The sequence below is a fragment of the Acanthaster planci genome, linkage group LG02, assembly GCF_054643075.1.
Source record: "Acanthaster planci isolate LZ-2023a linkage group LG02, COTS_SCS, whole genome shotgun sequence".
Taxonomy (NCBI): Eukaryota; Metazoa; Echinodermata; class Asteroidea; order Valvatida; family Acanthasteridae; genus Acanthaster; species Acanthaster planci.
The window spans coordinates 20181951-20205549 of NC_141778.1; the positions used below are offsets into that span (position 1 = coordinate 20181951).

At 41.9% G+C, this 23599-nt stretch overlaps 1 protein-coding gene across 4 annotated transcripts in view; it reads left to right on the forward strand.

The window, feature by feature from the left end:
* The window catches only part of pomp (proteasome maturation protein), a 194206-nt gene that overhangs the window by 147756 nt on the left and 22851 nt on the right, over positions 1-23599 (forward strand). For 2 of the 4 annotated variants that reach the window (XM_087133454.1, XM_022235913.2), the window contains exon 2: positions 12366-12480. In XM_087133454.1, the coding sequence (XP_086989580.1) occupies positions 12386-12480 (95 nt within the window). In that variant the 5' untranslated portion in view covers positions 12366-12385. Of the gene's footprint in view, positions 1-742; positions 828-11273; positions 11382-12365; positions 12481-23599 lie in introns of those variants that run through there. The other 2 variants (XM_022235912.2, XM_022235914.2) reach the window with 2 other exon arrangements.

Here is a 23599-nt window from a genome sequence, read left to right on the forward strand (position 1 = left end):
GTGGGGTCAAAGGTTCCCCTGGAGAGAGCTCATATATACCAGGACACCCTACAACAACACTTAGGGAACAAAGATGAGACTTACAGATGTACGTCCCTGTCCCAGTTAAACTTGCCGCAACAGCTGGATGAGGTGAACGTGACCTCAGAACTTCAACTTAGTCATGTCCTACGATATTGATTGCGATCCCCAGACTTTATGTCAGAGGTGAATTTCCGTATTGTGTTCTGTTTCCTCGTCCCCTAGACATGATACAAGTACCTTTTAATAAGAAATCAAATTGAAATCTCAAAGTCGACTTCAGACCAACTTCATGGAGCTATTTAGCACAGAAATCTGCTCATTACAGAAATGTCTTTCTCATGCACAAACAAAAGAAGAACAGGTACCAGTAACGGTGGGAGTGTTGAAAGTCAAAGTATTGGATGATACATGTGTGTGCGCAGTAGTGGACTGGTAGAGTAGGCACTATTTGTATTTTTCCATAAAACCAAAAGTATTCAGCCTTTCACTCGGTGCTTCTGTACACTTTTTATGCACGAGTCTGTCTGGTAGTTGTTCAACGTTGCCTGGTGCTCAGGATGTGCTTGGGCAATAAAGGCTCACACGCACCATGGCCTGGTTCCCTGACTGTTCACTTCAAGCCTAGTGCGACAGATGCTCTTATTACGTAGCATCATTTTCCATTTGCCGATGGCAGACAAAACCAGTGCTCACTAATTCCGCCTAGTTCAGCTGGGAAGCTCAGGGGAACCACATGCCCTTCTTCACCCTCTCTCCCTCTGGATGTTTCCTCCAATTTGGTGCATTGTATCTGGACTGGGGTGGTAGGTGGCAATGACACCTGTTCAATCTTACCCTTTCCTCTGAGATTTACACTTCTCATAGTCATTTTATCAGTCTTTTTGTAATGCCAATGCCAGAACTACTCCTGACTCCCAACAGTTTGAACTAATGTAAAGTGTCGCTTGTCTTTCTTGAATTGATTTTCTTGGGCCATTGAGGGGAACTGCAAGTGCCTATTTTGTGTTGATTTAAGTTATTAAGTGCCTTGGAATAGAAGCAAACAGAGAATTGTCTGTTGGGAACTACATGCAATGTGATTGACAAGATCACAGAATATAGCAAGAAATGACAAGGGTTGTTACAAGTAGAGATCAGGGTGGGCAATGGAATGGATCGTGTCAATGGGGGATGGGAGATACAGTATCACGATATTCCTTCTCATTCCCCGTACCCCTACATTTATGTAATTCTACCTCTTCTTCCTTAGCCCCTTATCCCATCCCTCGTAATCTCCCTTATTTGCATCTGACAAGAGTAATTTGCATCCTTCAGCTCCCTTTTAAGAATGCATGATTATAAAACTTAAATACCTGTGTGCAATTTTAAGCAGTGTCGTGAACCATCCGTTGCACACTTGTGTATTACATTTACAAGTACATGTATGTTGAAACAAATTCAAGCAGCTATTGTTGAGGCCATGCCGGTCTCTGGAAATGCTTTCTTGCTTATTGTAAGGTATCAGATGTTGGCACACCACATCAAGGCACTCCATCATAAGAAAAAAAAAATTGAGGGTCCTCAAAAATTGCCAATAGCATCCTGTCCCCCTCCAACTGAGAATCCAGATGCCCCCAAAATGATTGATGTCAGCAGAAAGACCAGCCAGAAAAATAGCAAACAAAAAATTTACTAAATTCCTTATATATGCAGTCATAAAAAATTTGTACTGCAAAACAGAGCAGCCACCTTGAAAAAATAAACTTGCCTTGGGTGGTGGGGGGGGATATGAAGGGGGATAACTTTTGCCCAGTAATAATTTCCCAGGGTATAATGGATCCAACAGTTGTCCATAAAATGATGGCTCATTTGTACACCTACTGCCAGCTGCTTTGCTCATGTTGTAAGGCAGATAGTGTTACTGATATGAAAGCAAATTGAAATGGAAAACCAAACTCTTGGGTTAACTTGATACATAACTTTACTTTCTCTGTCTTGTATAAAAAATAGAGGACAAAAATACCACATTGTATTCCCGTTTAATTGTAATGATATATTGGTGGCAAGAATGATCACTCACAGAAAGAACCCATGCAGATATAGTTTTGGTTTGGGCTTACATCAGAATACGGAGGTTAATCAAGGAATAATGGAACATGAATGTTCCAGAGGTCCTTTGGAAACTCTAAGGAATATCAAAACTCCATCAGGATGGATTACGTTTTATAGATTTATTTTTTGGAAAATAAACACCCAGAAATGGAAGATGTAGGCTAACTGCACTTGGGATGGGGGGGGGTTGACATGTTTACGAACATGGAACAAGGCCTGTACTCTGGTGCCATGTATGTTTTCTCCCTTTAGGTGTTACAGAAAATAACATTCCCGCGTCGTCAAAGTGCCTCAGGCTCCCCTGTTAGAAGCCTCAACCTGTCTGGCATTTGTCTCAGTAATTCCTCCTTCCTGTAGTAGTGAAAATCTTTTATTCCCAATCAGTTCCTGGCAATTGCCAACAACACCATCCCCTGTGATAAAAAAGAAAAAGAAAGAAACCCAGGTTTTCCTTGCATCAACTGTAATTACTTTACAATCATCACCAGTCATTGTCTTGATTGTCCCGGCAGTGAAAGTTGCTGCACACTTCAGCAATAAAAACCATTTTTGGACATGATGCTTTCTGCAAGTGGTTCCCTGTGACCTCTGCACTCCCCTGAGCTTTGCCCTCAACAACTGCAGACATAAATCTGTCCCGTGGGAGGGGGGTTGGGATTGGGGAGCCCTACAGAAGTCTGGGGCACCACTCGCCCTGATAATGATGCATGCCTGTATACTAGCAAGTGAAAAGAGGGATGGGGGCTGGGAGGAGAAATGTTGTTCAGTCTCATTCATCTGTTCTCATCAGGGGAACAGATATGTTCTTGGCTCGTCTCAAACCAGTCTTCATTATTTGTTTCACACCAGCTTAGGAGAATGAACGTGACTAATGCGGGAGCTGCAGGTGAGGGCATTACCTGCAGCTTTTCTCCCCAAGCACACGGCAAATAACACATAGTAATTCCCATTCATACCTTTTGAGTCAGCAAGTCCAAACAAGTTTGAAAATGACAAATTTGGAATGATTTTGTTGAGCAGTTTTGCTTCCTTTTTTTTTAGCCATGTCATTGTATGTTCTTTTCACAAGCTGCTTAAACAATCTCCAATCTCTTTATATGAACATTGGCGAGCATGTGGCATATACTGCGTGAGGAGGGGTACAGTCAGCTCATGCTTCATCAACTGTTTAAGACTGGTCAGGTGACAGGCTTTTGTAGGTATGGCCAAATTGTCAGCAGGAGAGTTCACTCGACTTGAGTCGTGTATTCCCAGCCTCGGGCTGTTCCTGCTAGTGGAATATTTTGAGCTTGTGTAGAGATCCTGAACAATCCTGATCCTGATGATACTGATAGGTCATACAGTGTTCTCCGAGTTCCATGTGTTTGAATTTGGTGGGAACTGCTAAAAATTTTTGAAAAGTAGGAGGTTTGCAAGATTTTAGAGATTGAAACAGATAAAAATGTTCCTGTTGATATTTTAAGAAAAAAAAAAAAAGTAATGTCAATCAGTTCTTAGCCTTAGTTTTACATGTATTGCCATTTTAGAAATTAACACTAAATATGTACCGAAGTGAACTGCTGGTCGATAAAAGTTAGGTTGAGCAATGACAGCGAATGCTGATCCCTTCCCAGATTGTGAAGCCGTCTTCAGCATAAGTATAGGAAATGACTCAGACTGCCATCTCTCTGGCCCAAATTTCAGTAGAAACCAAACTGAAGTCTGTGGATTTGTCAGTGTGAGAGCTCAGGACTGATACAAACCCCTCTGTCTCATCCAGATTGGTTGCACAGCCCTAGAGTCAGTGCTGTGGCAAAGACATGCATTAGGTTCTGGGGGTTTTATTGTGCAGTTTCTGCCTTTAAAATCCAGGGTTGTACAGCATGCTTTAATAGGTACGTGTACGTGAATTGTTTAGTCTAGAGTTTGCAAAGGGCAAAACAGTGAAAAACAGGAAGAATTTTGTCATCACTGTAAGGGCTCTGCTTCAGTAACTCTGAGATTGCTTTGCTTTTCAGACCTACTTTTATCGTATATCAGGAACATCTAACTGTGAGTCAAAACCTCCCTTCCTTGTTATAGCTCAAAATGCTTTTTTTTCAGTCAGTTAAATCAAGAAAAATGAGAAGAAAAAAGATGCATTTAGTACCCACGTCACTCTGTTGCCATTAGCAACGTAGCAAGGGAGCTCTTTATATAACTTTGCCACCTGTTGCCAAGGTTGCCCGGCCGCTTGGCTTAAGGCCCTTGGTAAAGCCATTACCAGTTCCAGCTCAGAAATAATTAATGATAAAATATGTTCAACAGAAGATTACTGAAGTTAGGACTGGAGTAATGGATATTGCATTGAAGGAAACATGTCCTGACTTGTATAGTGGTTGGGGGATGGTGGTGATATATGTAATTGTGTGTGTACTTGTAGTTCACACCTGGTGTGTAAGTCTCTTTACTCAAGCTTACAACTTACTGTGCTTGTGGTTTTTAATCTAGTGCTTTGTGTCACTTAGGTTTAGTTTAAAGCTGTTTGTGGAAGCATTAATTCTTTACCCAGAAATTGAGAAATGAATTTTTCTCTGTCCTTTTGTTTCCCAAATATGTATTCCTTCCATTAGCACACCCGCATCACACCCATGGAAGATACTTTCTGCATTTTTCCATAAGTTCGATCTCAGATCAGATCTAAAAATGCATGTATTGCCAAGCTTTTTAAACATCCAAGCAAGATGCAGTTATTTGATGCCGAGCAGCATTGTACGAAACAAGTTTTTGTGTTAGTTTGTTTTGTTTGTGACAACCTAATTATAGCAGAGCAGTTTGCGACTAAAAGAAAATATCTGCTCAGCAAAAGCATGTAACTAGCTAGTACATACATGTATATGTCATGTACAATACATACTTGTACATTTCTCATCGCTTGTTCCTAGCTGATTTTTGCTAAGCACACACCACATAAATTTGCCAAGAAGTCATGTTGACTGAATGATACTGTGGGAAGAAAAGCGTAAGGCAAACAGCTACAAGGCACCAGAAGTTGGTCTCTATTGCACATGGCATTTTGAGATGCCCCCAGATCACAAGTATTCTCCTTGTTCAATATTAGTGGAGGTCCCTTTGTTGATCCTTTGGGGGGGATGGGAGGTGAACAGTCACCTTCATGATGCTGAAGCTAAAAATAAAAAAAAGATGGCAGGGAACTTTCCTCAGGAGGCCCATTGCAGTCAGGTTCTCCCAAGGAACAGGAAATTGTCATTGGCTTGTAGTGTGCCACATGCCTGCCCTGATAGACTTTGGCAAGGTAGATTGAAGCAATGCACCCCCCCTCCTGCTAAATTTGTCTGTATCAAGGATGACCATGTAAACTGGCAGATGCTGTCATAAAAACATTGTCATTGCCTAGAGAAGACCTTGGGTAAAATGGTATGTGTGTGTGTTGTGGGCAAGTGCACATGTTCATGTACATGTAGTTGGTATGCTTTGCTCGTTGCTCAGTGCTAGTTGTGAGTCTGTGCATGGTAAACAGGGAGAGTTGCATAGCATGCATAGTGAAGTTAGGGAGCAAGGAGAATGGAAATGTACACTGCAAAGGGTGTTCCAAAATGTCCACTAGTTTCATTCCAGTATTTTATTTTTTAATTTCCCGTCAGTGGAATTGCCCCAGAATTAGCAGTCACTTGCTCACTGGTCTCCGGTGTGTATGAGTGGAAGTACATGTACATGTACTGGTATGTTGGAGTGCTTGCAGATTTTGTGTGACCCTGCATGTTAGCCAGTCGAAGCTGTTGGTAAGAAATGGATCCAAGGCTGTTGATTGGTTGAGAGCTATCAGCTGACTACTGTCAGATATCCATTGATTGGTACATGTAATTAACTGCTAAATCTATACATGAGGTGCTTTCAATTCACCTACACAGGGTAACCCTGACCTGTCGATGGGCGTGTGTGCTGTGTCAGATAGGCGAGAAAGTGTGGATGAGGTTGAAATAAATTGGATTCAACTCATAGAAGCTTATCAAACACACCCACTTATTCCTTAATACCGAAGACAGTTTAGCTGTTCCTGTTGGGCTAGAGCCCATCTCATGGCTTGTCTTAAAACGGGTTATAATGTTTGTTTATCTCTATCTGTGCCACCTCACACAGTTAGTGCCCCATGCTTGCCACTCTTCATGTAAGGAGATACAGTATAATCACTCCAAAGGCGCATACATGTACATGTGCCCAACCATAACATGACAAGAGGGGTGTTTAGAAAAAAAAGGAAGGTTTTATTGTTGAAGGAAAACATCAGAAATTTGTAATTTCTTACTTGTTTTGACTTTCTGACTCAATAGGAACAAATATGTGCGCGGCCAATTTGAAATGTTTAAGACAGACTCAGCTTATCTTTACATGCACTAGTTCGTGTACTCTGTATCAGTTGTTCTGCAGGACCGTGTAAAACTGTCGTAACACCACATGCATCGTATGATAAATGTATTTGGTGTTGATGTTGCCTTTTGTTAGGGGCGGGCCCTGGCCTGTGGATGAAGTGGGTGGAGATGAAGTGGATACAGTGCCTGGATAAACGCACAAATCTTTCATTTTGAAATAGAAATCTTGTGCCTCATTGACCTCAGTATCTGTAGAAAAAAGGAAAATTTCCTCGGACGAATTGATTTAATTAATGCTTCCTGAGCGTAAACTAACCCGGCCACCTCAGTGGTAATGTGTTTTTTACTTTTGACGACCAACTTTCAATGACCCAGTTTGAGAAGTGTTGAAAGCCATCCTGGGATTGACCCCCCTCCTCTACCTCAGGAGATCTTGGCAGTGCTGAGTGATCGTCTAATCTAATCAGCTGGTGATTATATTCCTGATTACTCTATTTGTGGGGGTCCAGTTGGAAGGCTGTTGGTAATTGATTTAATGAGGACGCCGTTTCCCGCTGTCACTGCTAAACGCTGATTGTGATTGGTTACATTTGTTGGCAGTGTGATTTGAAACATGGGAAATTGGATGTGGTATTTGAGTACAGCTCCCTTACTCAGTCCCATCACTTGTAATTATGTAATCAGTGGATTGAATACATGAATGCAACATCCTGACTGACATGTACATGTATATTTGATGTATTTAGTTCTTGGATTCTGGAGTGTATAAAATTGGTTACATGTACTGGTCGTCTACAAACTTGAAAGGAGGTGCAGGGGCTGACTCATCAATACTTTCTTTACCGCAAGGCTTTCACCCTATGACACCACTTATGCATATGTATTATTCTCTGTTGTTGGATGGTACTAAGGGTGAAATTGAAATGGTACTACAAATACATGTACAAATGTAAGTAACAGTAAGAAATGCAATGTGATAGTCACCTGATCAGTAGACTTTTGGAAGTGTTACATAAAAATGGCTTTTTTCTCTTTTCAAGAACTGATTTCTTGCTGTGATCCAGTTTTTGCTTGTAACATTTGCAATGCAATAACATCTTGAAGTTGATTTTCTGATGATGTAAAAGTGCTTTTGTGAGTCAGCTTCAGAATGTGTAAGTCTGAAACGATGATTAATGGTAATGATTATGATTATTTTATGGATGATCTGTAATGATAGTAATTCAGTAATGGTGATTTTAACATTTTCCAAAATGGACACTTTTTCTTTTATAGGTTCAGAAACTTGGTTTTGAGGTACTCATAAAGGTTTGTCAATTCTTGTGCTGTTGTGCATGAGGAAAAAAACATTTCATACATTTTCATGTTCTCAAGATTTGTCTTCAGCACTACATTTACATGTATGCCTGCGTGAGGTTCCAAACTTTGAACTATTATTATTTTTTATTAGATTTGTCATGGAAAGTGCCTTAGTGTCAGCCCAGTTTCCATTTGAGAAAATGAAGGTCATTCAGTCGAGACATAAATGTATTGCTTACTGTCTTCATTTTCAAGCAGTACTGGCCCCTAGAGGGAGCCCTTGTCACGTGGCGCATGAAATGAGTTGGATAGGTAGGCACCGCGGGCACTGTCTTGTGTCTGCTTATCCCGGCTGTGGTGTCTCTGAGTACATTCCATCTCCCTGAACATATCAGTGACAAGCCACCCACAAAAAGGGGACATCCCATGAAAGGGGGTGGACAGGCCAGCACACCCTGCTACGCTGTGGTCTGCCTCCAGGGGTAGAACCAAGAGCTGCCTGAAGATAACTAGACACCTGTCGGATATCCTGTGTGCCTTAAAATACATCAGGGTTGTACAAGTTTGTCTATGGTGTTTCCTATCCTGGTCAAACCCCATGGTTGCTCTTTATTCTGTTCACATTTGCTACTAAGTTGATCCTGAGGGTAGTACATGTATCCCCTCTACTCTAACCCTGTATGGTAATAGTGTCAAAAGTTTGTCATCTGGATCATAAACTCATAAAAAGATTATACCGATCTGTGTTTACATCATTTTAAACAGTGCCGAGAGCTACCCAGGTCCAAAATGGGCTCCGTTTGACTTTAACTTTAAAATGTAGGTCAGAATGGCATGATTTTTAAAAATGCCGATGCTTTGCATCAGCGGTGCTTTTATACTGGAAGAAACTGTCAGCTCTTGGCTTGATGATAGCAGGAAGGCTGCGGAGAGGCAGCTGTTGCCGTGAAGGAATACGCATGTGGGCATGAACTGAGAGGAATGCCAAAATGGCAAAGAGCCAATCTGAATTCAGAGCGCATGTTATAATGAAGCGCATGCCAAGATCCCTCAGTTTCCGCCAGTCATCCCCCCCTCTTGGATTTGGGCCAGAGTTGTCAGGTCATTTAACATTGTGCACATTTGCATATGAGGTCGACAGCTCCTCAACAGTTCACATTAAATTGTAGAGTGTAGATGTGCCTTGTGTTAAGTACATGTTCTTCATTACATGTGAGCACAAACAGCAACTAGCAGCTGTTGCTGTACTCTGATCATGAATTGTGTCAGGATAGTCACCTACCAAGTGGCAGCCGTGACTTACCCAAGGGAGAGGAAGAACATGTGAGGCCGCTTTCTTGTGGCTGAAGGCCACTGTGAATCCTCCATGTTCAGAATACCGGATGCATTTATTGAAAACTGCAGGTGATCAAATTTCAGCAAGAGAGGATCCCCTGTTGCCCCCTGCAAAATGAACCCTAGTTTAGCCGGTACCCTCTGTCTCCTCATCCAGGGTCACAGAAGCTCATTATCTGTGATTTTCATGGGAGTTACATGTAACCATGCTTGCGGGGCTCCATCTGCATGTAGACTTGACTTCAAGTTGACCGTTGGTCTGATTTTGTTTCTTTACCACGTCAGCTCCATTGCACCGATGATTGCATATACTTTCTGAGGTTTTCACGTTGTGCATTGTTGCATTTGGACTGTTCATAGTCATCTTAAACTCAAGTGCACAATTTTCAATTCTCCCTTACAAACCCTATTGCACAGCCTGTAGAGATTAGCTGCCTATGGTCCTCTTTGTGCAACACAGTGTGTATCAGTTGTGCAGAACCTTCATTCAAAACTGCAAATGTTCCGACAACAGATTTTTCAGTGAAGTGAGGATGAGTTAAAACCCAGAGCATAGGAAGAACCTTACAACCTATCACCAATACTACGTGAATGTATAGATCATCTATAAACAGAATGCAAACCAGTAGCGGCTTGAAATCAAGTCTAGGATCCAACCCCATCCAACCACCACCACCCTCCCTCCCCGCCCGCCCTCCATGCATACACGACGCATCGCAGCCCCAAGACACAATATGCACCTGAGAGTGAGTCAATCAGGACACCGCCCTGATGGCCCATGCTGGCTCATTTCCTCTGTTGCTGTTCATTGGCCCTAGCATTGTGCATCCTATGGGATATTTAGGGAGAGAGCATGTGTACCTGCATTTTAGTTGTAGTACCAGGCCAGATTTTTTTGGGGGGGAGGGAAGGGTACACAGTAAGGGATGTAAGTGACAGTTTGGAAGGTGTTGCAATGAAATACCTTATGCTGATTACAATCTGGGTCTGTCTGATTGATGTGCACCTTGCTAAGCAAACAGGATCCTTCTTTCCAGTGCTGGAATAAGTTTTTGTTAATTTCAACAAAACCCCAAAGTGGAGCACTTGATTCCAACCCTCTGCAGATATGGTTTACAAACAGTAAGTGGCTACCGGTGGTTGAAAGAGTCATCTGGAAGCTGCACGTGGTCAACCAGATCGGCAAAATTCACATTCATCTCTGCATTGTTGTCGTGATTCGTTAATTGCCCCAGTAGACAAGACACTCACTGAATTTGAACAAATGTCTCAGTGACCTTTGTGGACGTGTAACACAAAACACATGGTTTTGCCCTCTAAAGTGAACTTGTCAGCACTGATGCTAAACTTAGTAACAAATGAAAAGGAAAAGAAAGACTGAAAATGCATGTACGTGATCTTTTCTTTATATCCCTATAGTAGTCATGCCCCAGATGGCAAAAACTTTCATTGGCCTGGTGAAGACCAAAGGATCTGTTCAATTAAGCTGTGGCAGGAATAGAACAGGTGGCAATCAAAGTGAAACACAACGGTACATGTACCTGACACTGTGACGGGGATACCATTAATTGATTTTCTTGTCAAAGGGAAGTCCGTGTTAAGTCCTCTCCAAATTATGCCTGTGGGAAATGGGACATACATGTCCATGCGCATGTACATGTATGCATCTACATTTAAACTACATGTAATACGTATGGTTTGCGAATTCGATCCATTTCTGCACATTGATATTCTAACGTTTAGAAAAAAAATTGAACAGATTCTTCATATGAAGTAACAGGGGCAAAACAGGTCGATGGGGCCGACAGGTTAGGAGTACAATTCACACTGAATACTTGCAGCATTCGAACAGAACTTTGCCTCCATTTTAGTCTACATCATAACGGTACAAGAGGAGCAGTTGTGACTGATGCCTTGCTAAAAGGCAGTGACTCCCTTCTCAGCTCAATTTGAAATACAAGCATGAGAAATATTCGTCAGTCTTTCCAGCTACCAGGTAGTTGGGTGTGGCAAAAATTGGTCACAAGTCACCATGGTAACTGGAGAGAGTTTGACCTGAAGATCCACTTCTCCCCATATGAACAGTGTCTCTATTTGAGGAAGCCTGTTATGCTTACCGAAAGATTGTTGTGGGGGGAGAGCTTCATATGCATTCTCCCCTCTCCTTCCCTCCAGGGAGAACCAGGCCTGAACTGCCCCCTGAGAAACAGAGCTAGCCCTGGTGTCAAGTGCTTGGTTAGAGTGGGGACTGAGGCTAGGCTTACCAGCAGGTGTCTCACAAAGGTGTGACTAATATCGTGTCCCTCGTAAAACAGGAAAGGAGGTCCCAGTGACATTGGGGTGGCTGGAAATTGGTAACAGCTTCTCAATTTCCCAGAAAGTCCCCCTGAGTGCCAAATTGAATTCAGGATTTTTTCATTTCTGTGGAACATCCGTTGTGACCCAAGGAGTTGGCTTGTGGAGGCTTGGATCATACATCACTCCCTGTAACCAAAATCATTAGGGTTGAAACAATTGCATTCTGAGAGAAGCCTAGTGATGAAATTACACATGTACACCCATCGTGGTGTGGTTACGGGGACCACACGTGTATTGTGACAGATATTGCAGATATTGACCCAAAATGCTGGGGCACACACCAAAGTTCCCTAATCTGGTTCAAATTTTCTCTAACAATAAAAAAACATCCCCACAGAGCAGTGCCAACCAGGGCACAGAGAGTTCAGAAAGACGTTGATATATAGCTATACATAGATTTAAAGCTCTTGGACTTTGATGATGTGGTACGTCAGGTTTGAATTGGGAGAGGTTTGTACAGAAGAAACAGCCCAAATATAGAGTAGTGCGGTTGTCAACACTTTTTTTTGTAACTAATTTTGGAGTGATCAGATTATTAATAATGCCGTTATTCTATTGAGTGGTAATTCTTATTTTTTAAGAGACATTTCATCTCAGAAATTGATGACTTTTTGTGATTTCATTGTGACAGGTTGCCTCTCTTCAATTCACTTTTTAACTTGCTTGGTAAACACCTGTGTTTATGAGGTGCTATAATGTGAAAGTATTAACATTTTGGACTACTTGCCAAGATGTACTTGAAATACTTGAAATACTGTGTCAAATCTGTCTCATCTTTTAAACAGCTTGTTGTTAGTACTGTAGCTCAAAGTCAGCCTCGGGTACAAATAATCTTTCTTCCTCAGCTTATAAAAGAATGTACATGTAGTTAATCCTGTAATGTTGTTCTTTTTCGTTTCATGGTTGCAGGGCATCATTGGAAAAAAAAAATGACAGACCAAGGATTCAGTTCCCAGCCGGTTGGGGCAGTTGAAGTAGCGCATGATAGCAAGAACTACGGGGCACCAGACCTCATGCTGAATGGGTGAGTATCTCGTCCATCCGTCTTGTCCCTACACCTCCGTTTTACATGTAATTGTGTTGCACTTACATCTTTTGGTGTTTTTCTAAGTCCTACTGGTAGCTTCATCTGTTACTTGGCTGCGGCTTGAGGCATAGTACTCTGAGTAATGGCTGTAGCCACTGTCATAGACTCGTGTAATTTCAGACCACATCCCAGTGATGCAGACATGGCCTTAGTGTTTTTAGGTGAAAATCGGGCAAAGCCAGTGACGAACATGAAAATAAGATTTGAAAACCTGTATGGTTAATGAAGCTACCAAAAAGCCTACCTGGAAATTAGAATGTCATCCTACTTGAATGTCATCATGGCCGCGCAAGGCATCTTGCCTCTCATGCACTGTAAGGAAAGCATTTATAATGGTCTGCATTAAAGTAAATTGTGTTGTCTCAGATATTCAGTCCTTAATACATGTACATGTAGGTGTATCCTGTGTGAGAGTTTTGCTTAGTAGTTGCCAATGATTTCCTGAAAATTTATACTTGCATTGATTATTACTAAAACTAAAGTAAAAATCCATGTATCTCTCAAGTCGAGTGCACCATGCTTCAGTTTAATAAAAAAAAAATTCAAATTTCGCTGTCTCCCGAGAATCAAATTTGACCTATTTTGCTATAGCATTTTCCCTCAAGAAAATTTCTCTTCAAATTGCCTTTGCATATCTCGTTCTCTTATCTGAGCTGACTTTGTCATCTGTTTTATGTGCTGGAGGCGTTTTGGGAGTTGGCTGGGAGACGGAAGTTTTTGCAAGGCCTTCCTGGATGACGGGGAGACCAGGGAGATGTACCACGTTACACTTTCCAAAATTAGCTCCCATGTTTCAATCACTAGCTTGTGTAAAAAAAGTCTATGAATATCCTGTTCGCTACTGCTGATGAATAGGTAACATATGTAAAAGAAAAAGAACAAAGAATTTGGTCAGTTGTCTTAGATTGTAGTTGTGGTCCTAGTTCTAGTTTGTGTCTCTTGCTGATCGTCACAGTGCCTTTGGCGTTCTTGTCTCTCAGTACTTTTTTTTTTTATTATTATTTATTTTTTGTGTACTGTGCGTGTATTCCATCGTCTTTACTGCACATGAAGTTTCCTTGAAGATTGATTTGGTACATGTAGTGGCTTTGTGGCATGTGACATACAAACGCACTAGTACGTTATTCCGCGTTCCACTGGCATTTGTGTGATAACTAATATTGGGATCGGGCATGCAACTAGTCAGCTGCAGGAATATTGGAAAGTTACATGGATGTATGGGCCCTGAGCTGAACCGAGAGAGGGCGCAAATTCTCAACAAAAACACAATCCAAGACGCACGCATATTTCAGCCAATCAAAATTCAGCACTTAAATGAGGCCACAGCGATTTGGAATTATGTTTATTGTCTTTCTCGGGTCATAAAACCCCCAATACGTTCACATTAGCACAAATAAATACGCAAAACAATTTTGGCGCAGTTTGACTTTGAGCTGGCCCACTGTGGGGTGCTTCTGCTCAGGACAAATTACTTGCGTGTAGTTTCAAATCTAAATTTGGAAACATAATGAGTTATTTTTTTTTTCACCTGGCAAGTAGATAAATGAAAAGAAAATGTTGTTATCACGTTGACTCAGAATTCTAATTCATATGGACACAACCTGATCTGGCAATGGGCGTAGGAGTTAACATGCAAATTATGGTCTCTTAAGGTGCCACTTTGAGTCACCGGTACCCATCAATGTTGGCACGCACACACCACACGCATGCACAGATTTACACATCCTGACCTGTCTTGTGTCAGTGGCAGGGCGGGGGTTCTTGAGGGGCCATGTCCTAGGAACAGGTGTTTTTAGGTTTGGGGGTCTTGGCTCATTCCTCCTATTCACAATATTTGTCAAAGAACTGACTATAGGCCTACACAAACTGTTACAGAAACTGTAAAACTTTGGCAGTTGTGCACAGAGCTCCCATACCATGCAGCCCTTGCTTACATGCACGGACCCTCTACTGAGTTACGGGTCCGTGATACATGTAACTTTTAGGACTGCATGCTTACTGCCAAGTTCCTTTTAAAGCTTTAAAGCCTGTTAAAGCCAGTTGCAGTCGGTGTGTTCCTTCCAATTTTGGCTCTTCATTGAGTAGAACTGAAAACCTTGAGTTAATGCAGGATGCCAAATCAACCTGAGGTTTTAGGGTACCATACTTTTGATATATAACAGTTAAATGTAAGAGTTCACAATTTGACCTGTGTAAATTCACTGATTTTGTCATTAAGCTAGAGAAAATTCAGGGCATGATATACATGTATTTGTCAAGATCTCACAGATTCATTCTCACGTACCAGCATATATCAAAATGACACCAGTTTTATAGAATGCATGTCGCGGTGAATATTGAGTGAGTTTAAATTGACATTTTGGTATTTGAAAGCCATGCAACGAGTATGTCTCTAGCTGGAGATGGGCTTTTCATTTTTTGTTTGTTTTCAATTTACAATTCCAGATCATTTTAGAAGTAATACATGTAAGTATTGCTACACATATTTTCTAGTTAGCATGTTTTTTTCCCCCATTCAAGTAACACTCTTGTAGGCTTTTTTGAGAGGTTGGTGTGGATTCTTCAAGCAGCATTTACAAAACATAAAACATAAAAATATCTCTGCAGTGAAACAAGCCTGTAAAGTTTACCTCAAGCCATCCAAGACCACGATGATGTACATGTGGGTATGGTAGGGTAGTACTGTATCTAAGTGAGGAGTTGTGTTTTTAAGAGGAGTTCAAAGGAATCCCTTGGCCCCTCCGCCCCCCCCCACTTGTCCTCGGATGAAGACATAAGATTCATTTGTGTCTTCTGACCATTTTTCTTGTAATTCTTTTAGATGCGGGTGTATGCTTGTCATTTTTTTTCATCTACATTGCTTGCTTGCACAAACCTGGATTATATATTTAGTCAGGTAAATATATAATCCAGGCTTATGCAAGCAAAAATTAATCTACATGTATTTCCTTCACTGACTCTATAAAAGAAATTTAGCTCATGTTCCAATGTTTTGTTCACACACCTTTGTGAACAACAACTTTTAATAAAAAGCCAAAGGAAGAAGGAAAAAAGTCAATGTTATTTATGCATTACCTGAAGAGACACAGCTCAAAGTTCACATTCAGGACTTGTGGACGCTGTCATTTTTTTAAGCTCTCATGTCATAATTCTGACAAGGAACTGAATTTGATGGAAGGGAACGGAAGTTGGAAATAGAATACATGTACCTTGATTTAAGCCAACAGGTGACAAGCTCGCATCTCATCTCAGTAAATTATATCTTATTTGGAACACAAAACAATTATTGTGCTTTGAGAACTGAGAAACTGGGAACCCCACCCTGTTTTCTCATCACTGGGCTTTAGCAAAATGTGAAAACTGCGAAGGGGAGGGAGAGGGAAGATGGCTTTTCTTTTTGAAAATAAGTTTGATGCACGTGTGGGAGTTTTCATAGCATATGCCAGGGTTCAGCCCAGCCCGAGGTACATCCTGAGTTGGCTTGCGTCCAGAAAAATGTGGATGGAGCTGCATGGTATACTTTCAGAATCCATAATTTTGATCACCAGTATGACAGAGACCTGTTCTGGAGGCGCTGAGTGTCGAATTTCCTTGGAAGGGGAGCTGGGGCACGCTGGCCTTGCCGTCTGCTCTCTGGTGTCAGTTGGGAGTGGGACCAGGTTCAAGGGGTCTTACTTCCTGAGTGCTGCTTTGTGATCGATGATTGCACCTCAAGATTTTGACGGAAAGTTTTTTCTTTAGGAATATCTTTTTGATTTAGTCAGCAAGCAGCAGAACACTTGTACAGGAAATCAGGGGTGCACATTGGGGATATGACATGATGTGTGGTGTCTCAGTAAATATAGTTTGATGCTGTCAAGTCAATGGATATCCATTGTGTTGTAACATGTGTGGTACATGTACATGTACATGCAGGCATGGATTCAAAGAGATACATGGTAATTCCAGAAATTAGGGGTCCATTTTGTTTCGTGTCTCTGTCACATCTGACATATGATTTTGTATGAGTTCAGAACACATTTTTTAATTTCCAAGAGTGATGAATTAATGCAAGTTACCTGCCAAACAAATAGTAATAGTTTGAAATCAATTCGAGTGATATTTCCTTGTCAAATAACAAAGGCCAGATGTAACGGGAACACAAAAATGTCACACTTTTGGACCCCTAATTCCTGGATTTACCCATATTCAAATGAGTGTTCAAAATCAATGATTTACTGATGTCCAAAGTCTTGATAATGCTGCACAGGTGTCTTGGTGGAGTTGCCTTTGTATAATTGCCCCGCAAGCATGGTCTCATCTTGTACGCCCTCATTTACAGCATCCAACAAGTGGTGAAACCGAGCAGTTGACCACAAGTGAATTTTCATGAGACTCAAATTTGGCACTGTCTCTCTATAAGAACCTACCGGTAGTAGATGTTTTGTTCTTGAATGCAATGGTTTCCAGCACTCCCTGGGCCTGACCGACTGAGCCAGTCTCCGAGGCAGCACCCGTGACTCGGTCATTGCCCGAACGCCCATCCTCATCTCCTGGTGCAGATGGGATTCCCATAGAGAGCACCGCTTTTACCTTTCATTTGGCCCTTTCTTAACAACCTATTTCTAACCCTCCCCCTTCTTTCAGCTTTAGTGGCAAGAATCTGTTGATCTGGGGGATTAGCTGCTACTCCAGACATGGTCCTGGAGGATTTAGTGTCTGAACTGCTGACCCCTTTCCCCTGCTCTGATGATGTTTTTCTCCTGTTGCAATCTGTGTTTGAGGGGACTTCTCATTCTTGAAAAATAACCACGTCAAGGACACCATTATTTACTTCTGTTGGTTCTTACTATCTCTAAGAGCAAAATTGACCAACTTTGAAGAGGTACTTCAACTTTCAAATAGATAAAATTCATTTGAAGTAGACACGTGGAATGAAGCAGCACAGCTTTAGGCCCATGAATTGGCTCAATTCTGCAAAGGCAGAAGTAAGTTACATGTACTCACTCTACTGTGAACTAGCTAGAGCATTTCATCTGGACACCTGCAACGTAGCCTACATTGTGCATACATGCACAGTGTTGAAGAGGCTGCCTACTGTCCACTGCATCATCTCTTAGCTTGTCCCCCTCCCATCTGCCCAGCATAGTTAAAGCCTGTAAACGGATTCCCTCCCATCAAGGGAAACAGGTGGGAGACCAGACGCAAAGAGGTGTCAGTCGGACATCAAGTTGCCATGTGGAGTACTGATCGCATCCAACAGGGGCGCACTTGATTATAATGAGGATGATATTTTTGAGATGACCTGTCTGTTGTTTTGAAATATATTTGGGCATGAGGAAGAGATGAAGAAGAGAGGGAGACCTAGAATCTGGAAATGGATAAATGGAACAAAATGCCGAGTGCAAGCGTTGTTCAGCACCTAGGAAAGACCAGCATTTCTCACCAAAGGGAAATGTTAAAAGTAGTTTCATGGTTGACGGAGCATCACATAACGAGTGTTGCTGTGCTGCTGACAAAGATAACCTTTGGTGCCATTTGCATATGACCCCTATTCAAATGAGCCGAGCACAATCACATCCTCCAGTTTTGCCCACCAACTTGACCAAGCCCGTCTCACACATGGAGACAATAAAACTCTGGTGAGGCGACGCCCGAAAAATTAAGATCACTAGAAAGATTGGAAGTTGTAAGTTACTCTCCATAAATATTTTGGCATGTGTGTCAAGTTACATACATGTATTTTTCAGGGTCTAATTGTGCGTTGTAGTCTAAGGTCTGTCAGGCCTTATGTGACTTGAAGTGATACAAAAATCTCAAAACTTGATTCTTGCAGCCTGCAGTGTGTGTTTTTCTTGTTTTTGGAAGTACCATTCTTGTGCATATGTACTGTATATCTATGTGTTCGCTTAAAGTGTGGCCATGCATAGTTACATTTGTTTCTCCTCTCATCTGACCCCTGTACCATGCACCTTTTTACTTGGAAATGCTGCAGATACCTTAGTTTTATGTACAGTCCCTGTATTTTTGCAGATGTTTGGCCATTTTGTCCCCTTGAGGGCACTTCTTCACACTTACATGTAAGATATAGATATATATATATGGGAAATACTATTCCCATGACAAGGCACAAGGCCATTCTCAAGTAACAGGGTGACCACTGACTACTTTTGTTGCTGTTCATTTAATTAGTGTCTTGAATTCGAAGTGGAAGTCTTGTGATGGTCTGGCTTGATCCTGTGATGGTCTGAAGGGGGGTTTCTGCCCACTACCAACTCTGCTTGGGCCATCTGTTCTCTGTCACCTCTAGCACTGTTGGTCTGTTGCTGGAGATTAATTACGACAGACCCCAGGACAGCAGTGTTGTCAGGGATTTTAACTGGAATCAGACTGAACACCACAGACTGTGGTGGAACTTGCTGCTCCAAAACATTCCTCCTAGTTTTACTAGTTCTACAGGCGTAGAGTTGTATATGATCTCGGTTCTATGCTTCTAACAGAATACATGTATACCAATAAACATACATGTACTTATGGTCCCATGCTGATGAACTAAGCAATGGAATCAACTTGAAATTCCTGAGTCGGTTGAAAGACCTTTACAGTGAGAAATCCTATTTGAATATTTATTGGAGGAACCCTCTGATCGTTGTTCTAGTTGATTGCTCATAGTGCCACATCCACCCTAAAAGAACTCGTTCTCCAAGACCGGTTCAAGCCCAGTTCATCTCTGCGCTGTAAGAGTTTGATCACGTACATGTTCTCTGTATAATACTGCTGTGCACAATAGCTTATACAACCACGTGGATTGAGATTGTTCTGACTGTAACATCCTTGATTGTAGTGGCAGCTGTGTTGCACAGCTATCCCCCCAGACCACATGTACACTTGACACACATTCAGTTTGTTCTGAAGTTCAACCTAAACAATCATCAGTCCTTCACCTGTTAGGGCAGTGAGCACTGTTTAGGCTGTTTAGAAAACCACAAAACCCCCAGAATGATACATGCACATTTTGCAGTAAGAGAAATTCCTGCTTTCCCTATTCGTTTGATTTGTTAAAATATTTTTCTTCCTATTGCTGTGTGAACAGGTTGTTTACCTCAAACATGAACTTCCGGCAGTTTCTGACCGACTTTTACAGAGTACAGCCATCCCTTGGCCCCCAACATGCCCCCCCCTCCTTATTATCCAGTCCTTGCTTTTTCAATCCTCAGCCATCTGGTTAGAATGAAAAGTAATCTGTGAAGTTGTCCTAAGGTTAAATATGATATATTTATGGCCCTGTTGGGATTTTTTTTTTTTTAGAAGGTATCTCTGGTACCGGCACAGTACTCTGGCAGATGGTCTCATGTGGGCATTGAACTCCGGGAGGAGATGGCCAAAGGGCTTTTGAACATTTACGCTGGAGGCTGTAATGGCATCTAGACAAGCCCATCAAATTGGCTTTTTTAAAAATCCGTCTCTCTCTCTTGATCCCGGAGAAGATAAGCCACTCAGAGGGGCAGGTTGGGATATCCTGCAAAAAAAAATGTAAATAAAATATCACAACAGCTGTCTACCTTGAACTAAAATAGATGTACAAGCCTTTTACATTGGGGTTCTGGGTGGACAGTCCTCAGTGGCTTTCCTGCATGCTGTACTCCTAGTGATCGATGTTGATAAGAGACTTCTTCATGCTTTTGAGTGAACTGTAAATGAGAAGCTTGGAGATTTGAGATCATTGCTTCTCATTTCTTACTTTGCAGACTTCCAGATGAGCTTGGCAGTGGATGTGACTGGAAGTTGCCCAGTATTAAAAAGATCACAGTTGGCTGTGTACTGTAGTTAAGGTTCCCCTGATGGAATTATGTGGATGATGCATACATTAGTAATGTTTTTCCATCCACTGTCATTGATCTATCGTCATTTCATTTTTTGATATACTTAAATTTAACAAATGTAAAGCTGTTCATGTGAAACAATGTGATCATTGAGTGAAATGTACATGTACTCATGTATATAAATGACATATGTCCATCACCATGCAGGCCATCAAAATCTCACTCCCTTCCAGCAGAAAGGCCCATGTCCATCACATTGTATAAAATGAGCTGTGTTTTACAAGCCTCGTGTGCATTGTAACTGTCAAAGGGGAAAAAAAAAATCTGCAGCCGCATGACTCCCTACAGGAAACTCTGGGCTGAGAGATGCAAATAAAATTTACTACAAATTTACGTCATTGTGTCTTTGATGGCTCCAGCCTGGTCTGAACACCTGGGTAGTAAATATTGATTATTTTTTTTTTAACTTTGCTACCAACTATCGCATGTACCTGTTGCAGTGAACGGAGTGCAACGTGACGCGTGGTGATGTTCACAAACTACAATGCGTCATGGGCCTAGGGGGACAAAGGAGGTAATTTCCAACTTCCTCAGGTCAGAGGGGTCTCTGGCAGAGGTCATTAGGAGAGGGTGTAAGGGGACTGGATGGATTTTCAATTGGTTACAGCATAGGTTGTTACCAGGGTGACCTCTTTGTGTCAGTCATCCCTGTGTAGTGGCCCTTCGTTTTAGTGGAATTGCTCCCTGTGGTAATAAAAAAACAGGAGATGGTTGTAGAAGAAACAAGTGGGAAAATCCGGTGCATGTGTACATGCACATGTACATGTACGTGTGCATGTGTATATACTGACCGTTTGGCTTATGTTAAAAGTTTAATTATAAATCTGTCAGTGTTCAGGTACATGTATCCATGATACTCTTCACCCTTGGACCAACTATGAGCTGGCAAGCACAAAGCCGTTTGTTTTTCTGCGCATGGACGTCATTTGTCAACATTGGCGAAACATGGGTTACTGGCTGAATGTTGTACTGAGCACAATCGTTTGCACAAGTTCTCAGTTCAGTTGTGTTTGGCATGTAGTTTTGACAAATGGCGTCTTCTGCTGAGCAGATAAAAATCGGTCTGGTGTACATGTACATGAATTGAACGCTGTCATATAACAGTTGACAGACCGACATTCACATGGGTGGGGATGTGCATGTATAATACTTTTCTTGACTAGAACTTAGGCTGACAACTGTGGGTTATGTTGCTGTCAAGCTCACTGACACAGGTTTGCACATGACTTAAGATTCTGTTGCAGATTACCAGGATGAAAACATTCTCTTTCCGTTTTGAACACCTGCTAAAGGCATGTCTTTTTTTAAATTAGCGAGAGAGCTTTTCCAACACTTGCACAAGATGCCTAGTTCATGTTTTTGTTATAGCCCCGAGCTATAGCAGAGGGAGTAAGTCCACCTCCTTGCTTCTCTGCATTGTTCCCCAGGTTCCTTGCATGGGTCATTGTTTGAGCAGTGAAGTTGTTGCATCTGGCCATCAGGCTGTTCCGGTCACTGGCTGAGGCAGGTCCCATAAGGGTCTTCATCCTGTGTTTATGTCTGTGCTAATTTACCTCTGCTCCCTCACATCGCTAGCTTTTCCTTGCCTGTTTATTTCCCTGTTTTGCTGGTTCAATTTTATTTTCTATTGAGGTAAGCATTTGTTGAATAATTAGCACGTACATATTAGAAAATGTGATCCTACATGTACCTGCAGTGTACAAATTACACACCATGTTAAAACACATTAACCCTCCCAGTCCCTTTTTAATCCATAAGTCATGTTTGTAAGATTTTGTAGGATTGAGAAAGTGGAGCTCAGTCAATATAGGAACTTTCCATTAGACTCGATGCTGTGTGAAATTTCAGGTGCAAAGATTGTGCCATGGCATTGACGTCTAGCCCAGGTGAAGATTTTGGAGGATTCAGGAAGGTTCCTAGCAAAGAACACCTGTCAAGTAAAGATGAACAGATTTTTGCGGAGTCACAAGCAAAGAGCAACATCGGTGGTCTTTTTGTTGACCAGGAAGAAAGGGGGACAAAAACTGTGCTGTTTTGAGGTCTTCCTACTCTTAAGCTTCAGACTACCCACCCATGTGTCCACACAACACGACTTTGTGTCCTGCTAATGCTGTGTGCTTACTGGCAGTAGTTGATTCATCTACAGTCACACCTGTCAGTGCCATCAGGAGGGTAATGGCAGGAGCCATAGAAACCGCTGAGTGAGTTCTACCTTATACACAGCATAATCACAGGACCCGGCGTGGGGGGGGGACACTCTATGGTTCATATATTAATAGACTGGGGAAAGACTGGAAAGTCCATCAACTTGTTTGTTGATGTTCCTCCCAACAGCCCCCCCTTTCCTTTCTTACCTCAGTTGAAGTTATCAGAAGGCCTCAAGGTTCTAGCGAACCTGGTAGGGTTGATTTGATTAGGTGTGACTTCACCTTCAGCCTGTGTGCTTCCCTCCATTTAAGCTACCTTCCTCATTTGTTGAACCAGTTATTTCTTTTTCTTTAATGATGGGTATTGCATGCATCAGGCCCAGTAATAAGATGGCTGAAGGGAGGTTCAGGGATAGCGTCCCATCGACTGTCACCCTTTGTCAGACCCAGCGGGCATGCTGTCAGGACTCTGGTCATAACTGTTGACTGTGTCATAGGGGACTGCATGAAAAAGATATCAATCAGAGTTCGGGAGTCAACTTTGGAGTACAGCATGTGGCTGACTTAGATATGTGGTATTCATATCACATGCATCGACCAACCGGTTCTAACCAGGTGCTTGCAGTGTGTCTTGGAAGATTAAATGATTTTCCCCCACAAATCCAGTCTGTCCTTTGCACAATGAATGGGAGAACATACCGCAGAGGCCGCCATTTCAAATTCACTCAAAGCTGAAGCTTCATGCTGCAAGTAGTGTACGGATACACTCTAATCCATATATGTCATGTCACCTGGAAGATTAGAAGGCTCCTGACTCAGCCTACTACATGTATTTAAGCTGCATGAGTGATTGTTAGTGTATTTCATAAGGTACATGTACATGTAGGAAGGAATTTATGGCTTGGGTATCTAGGGTGCCAAGCATGCATTGTATGACTGTGGACTGTGGTTTTAAAGTTGTGACACAATTCCTGCACTTGCATTGCCATAACTGCCAACTCAAAAAGTTCATGGTAAGACAGGCTCTGGTCAGAGGTTAGTGGTTGC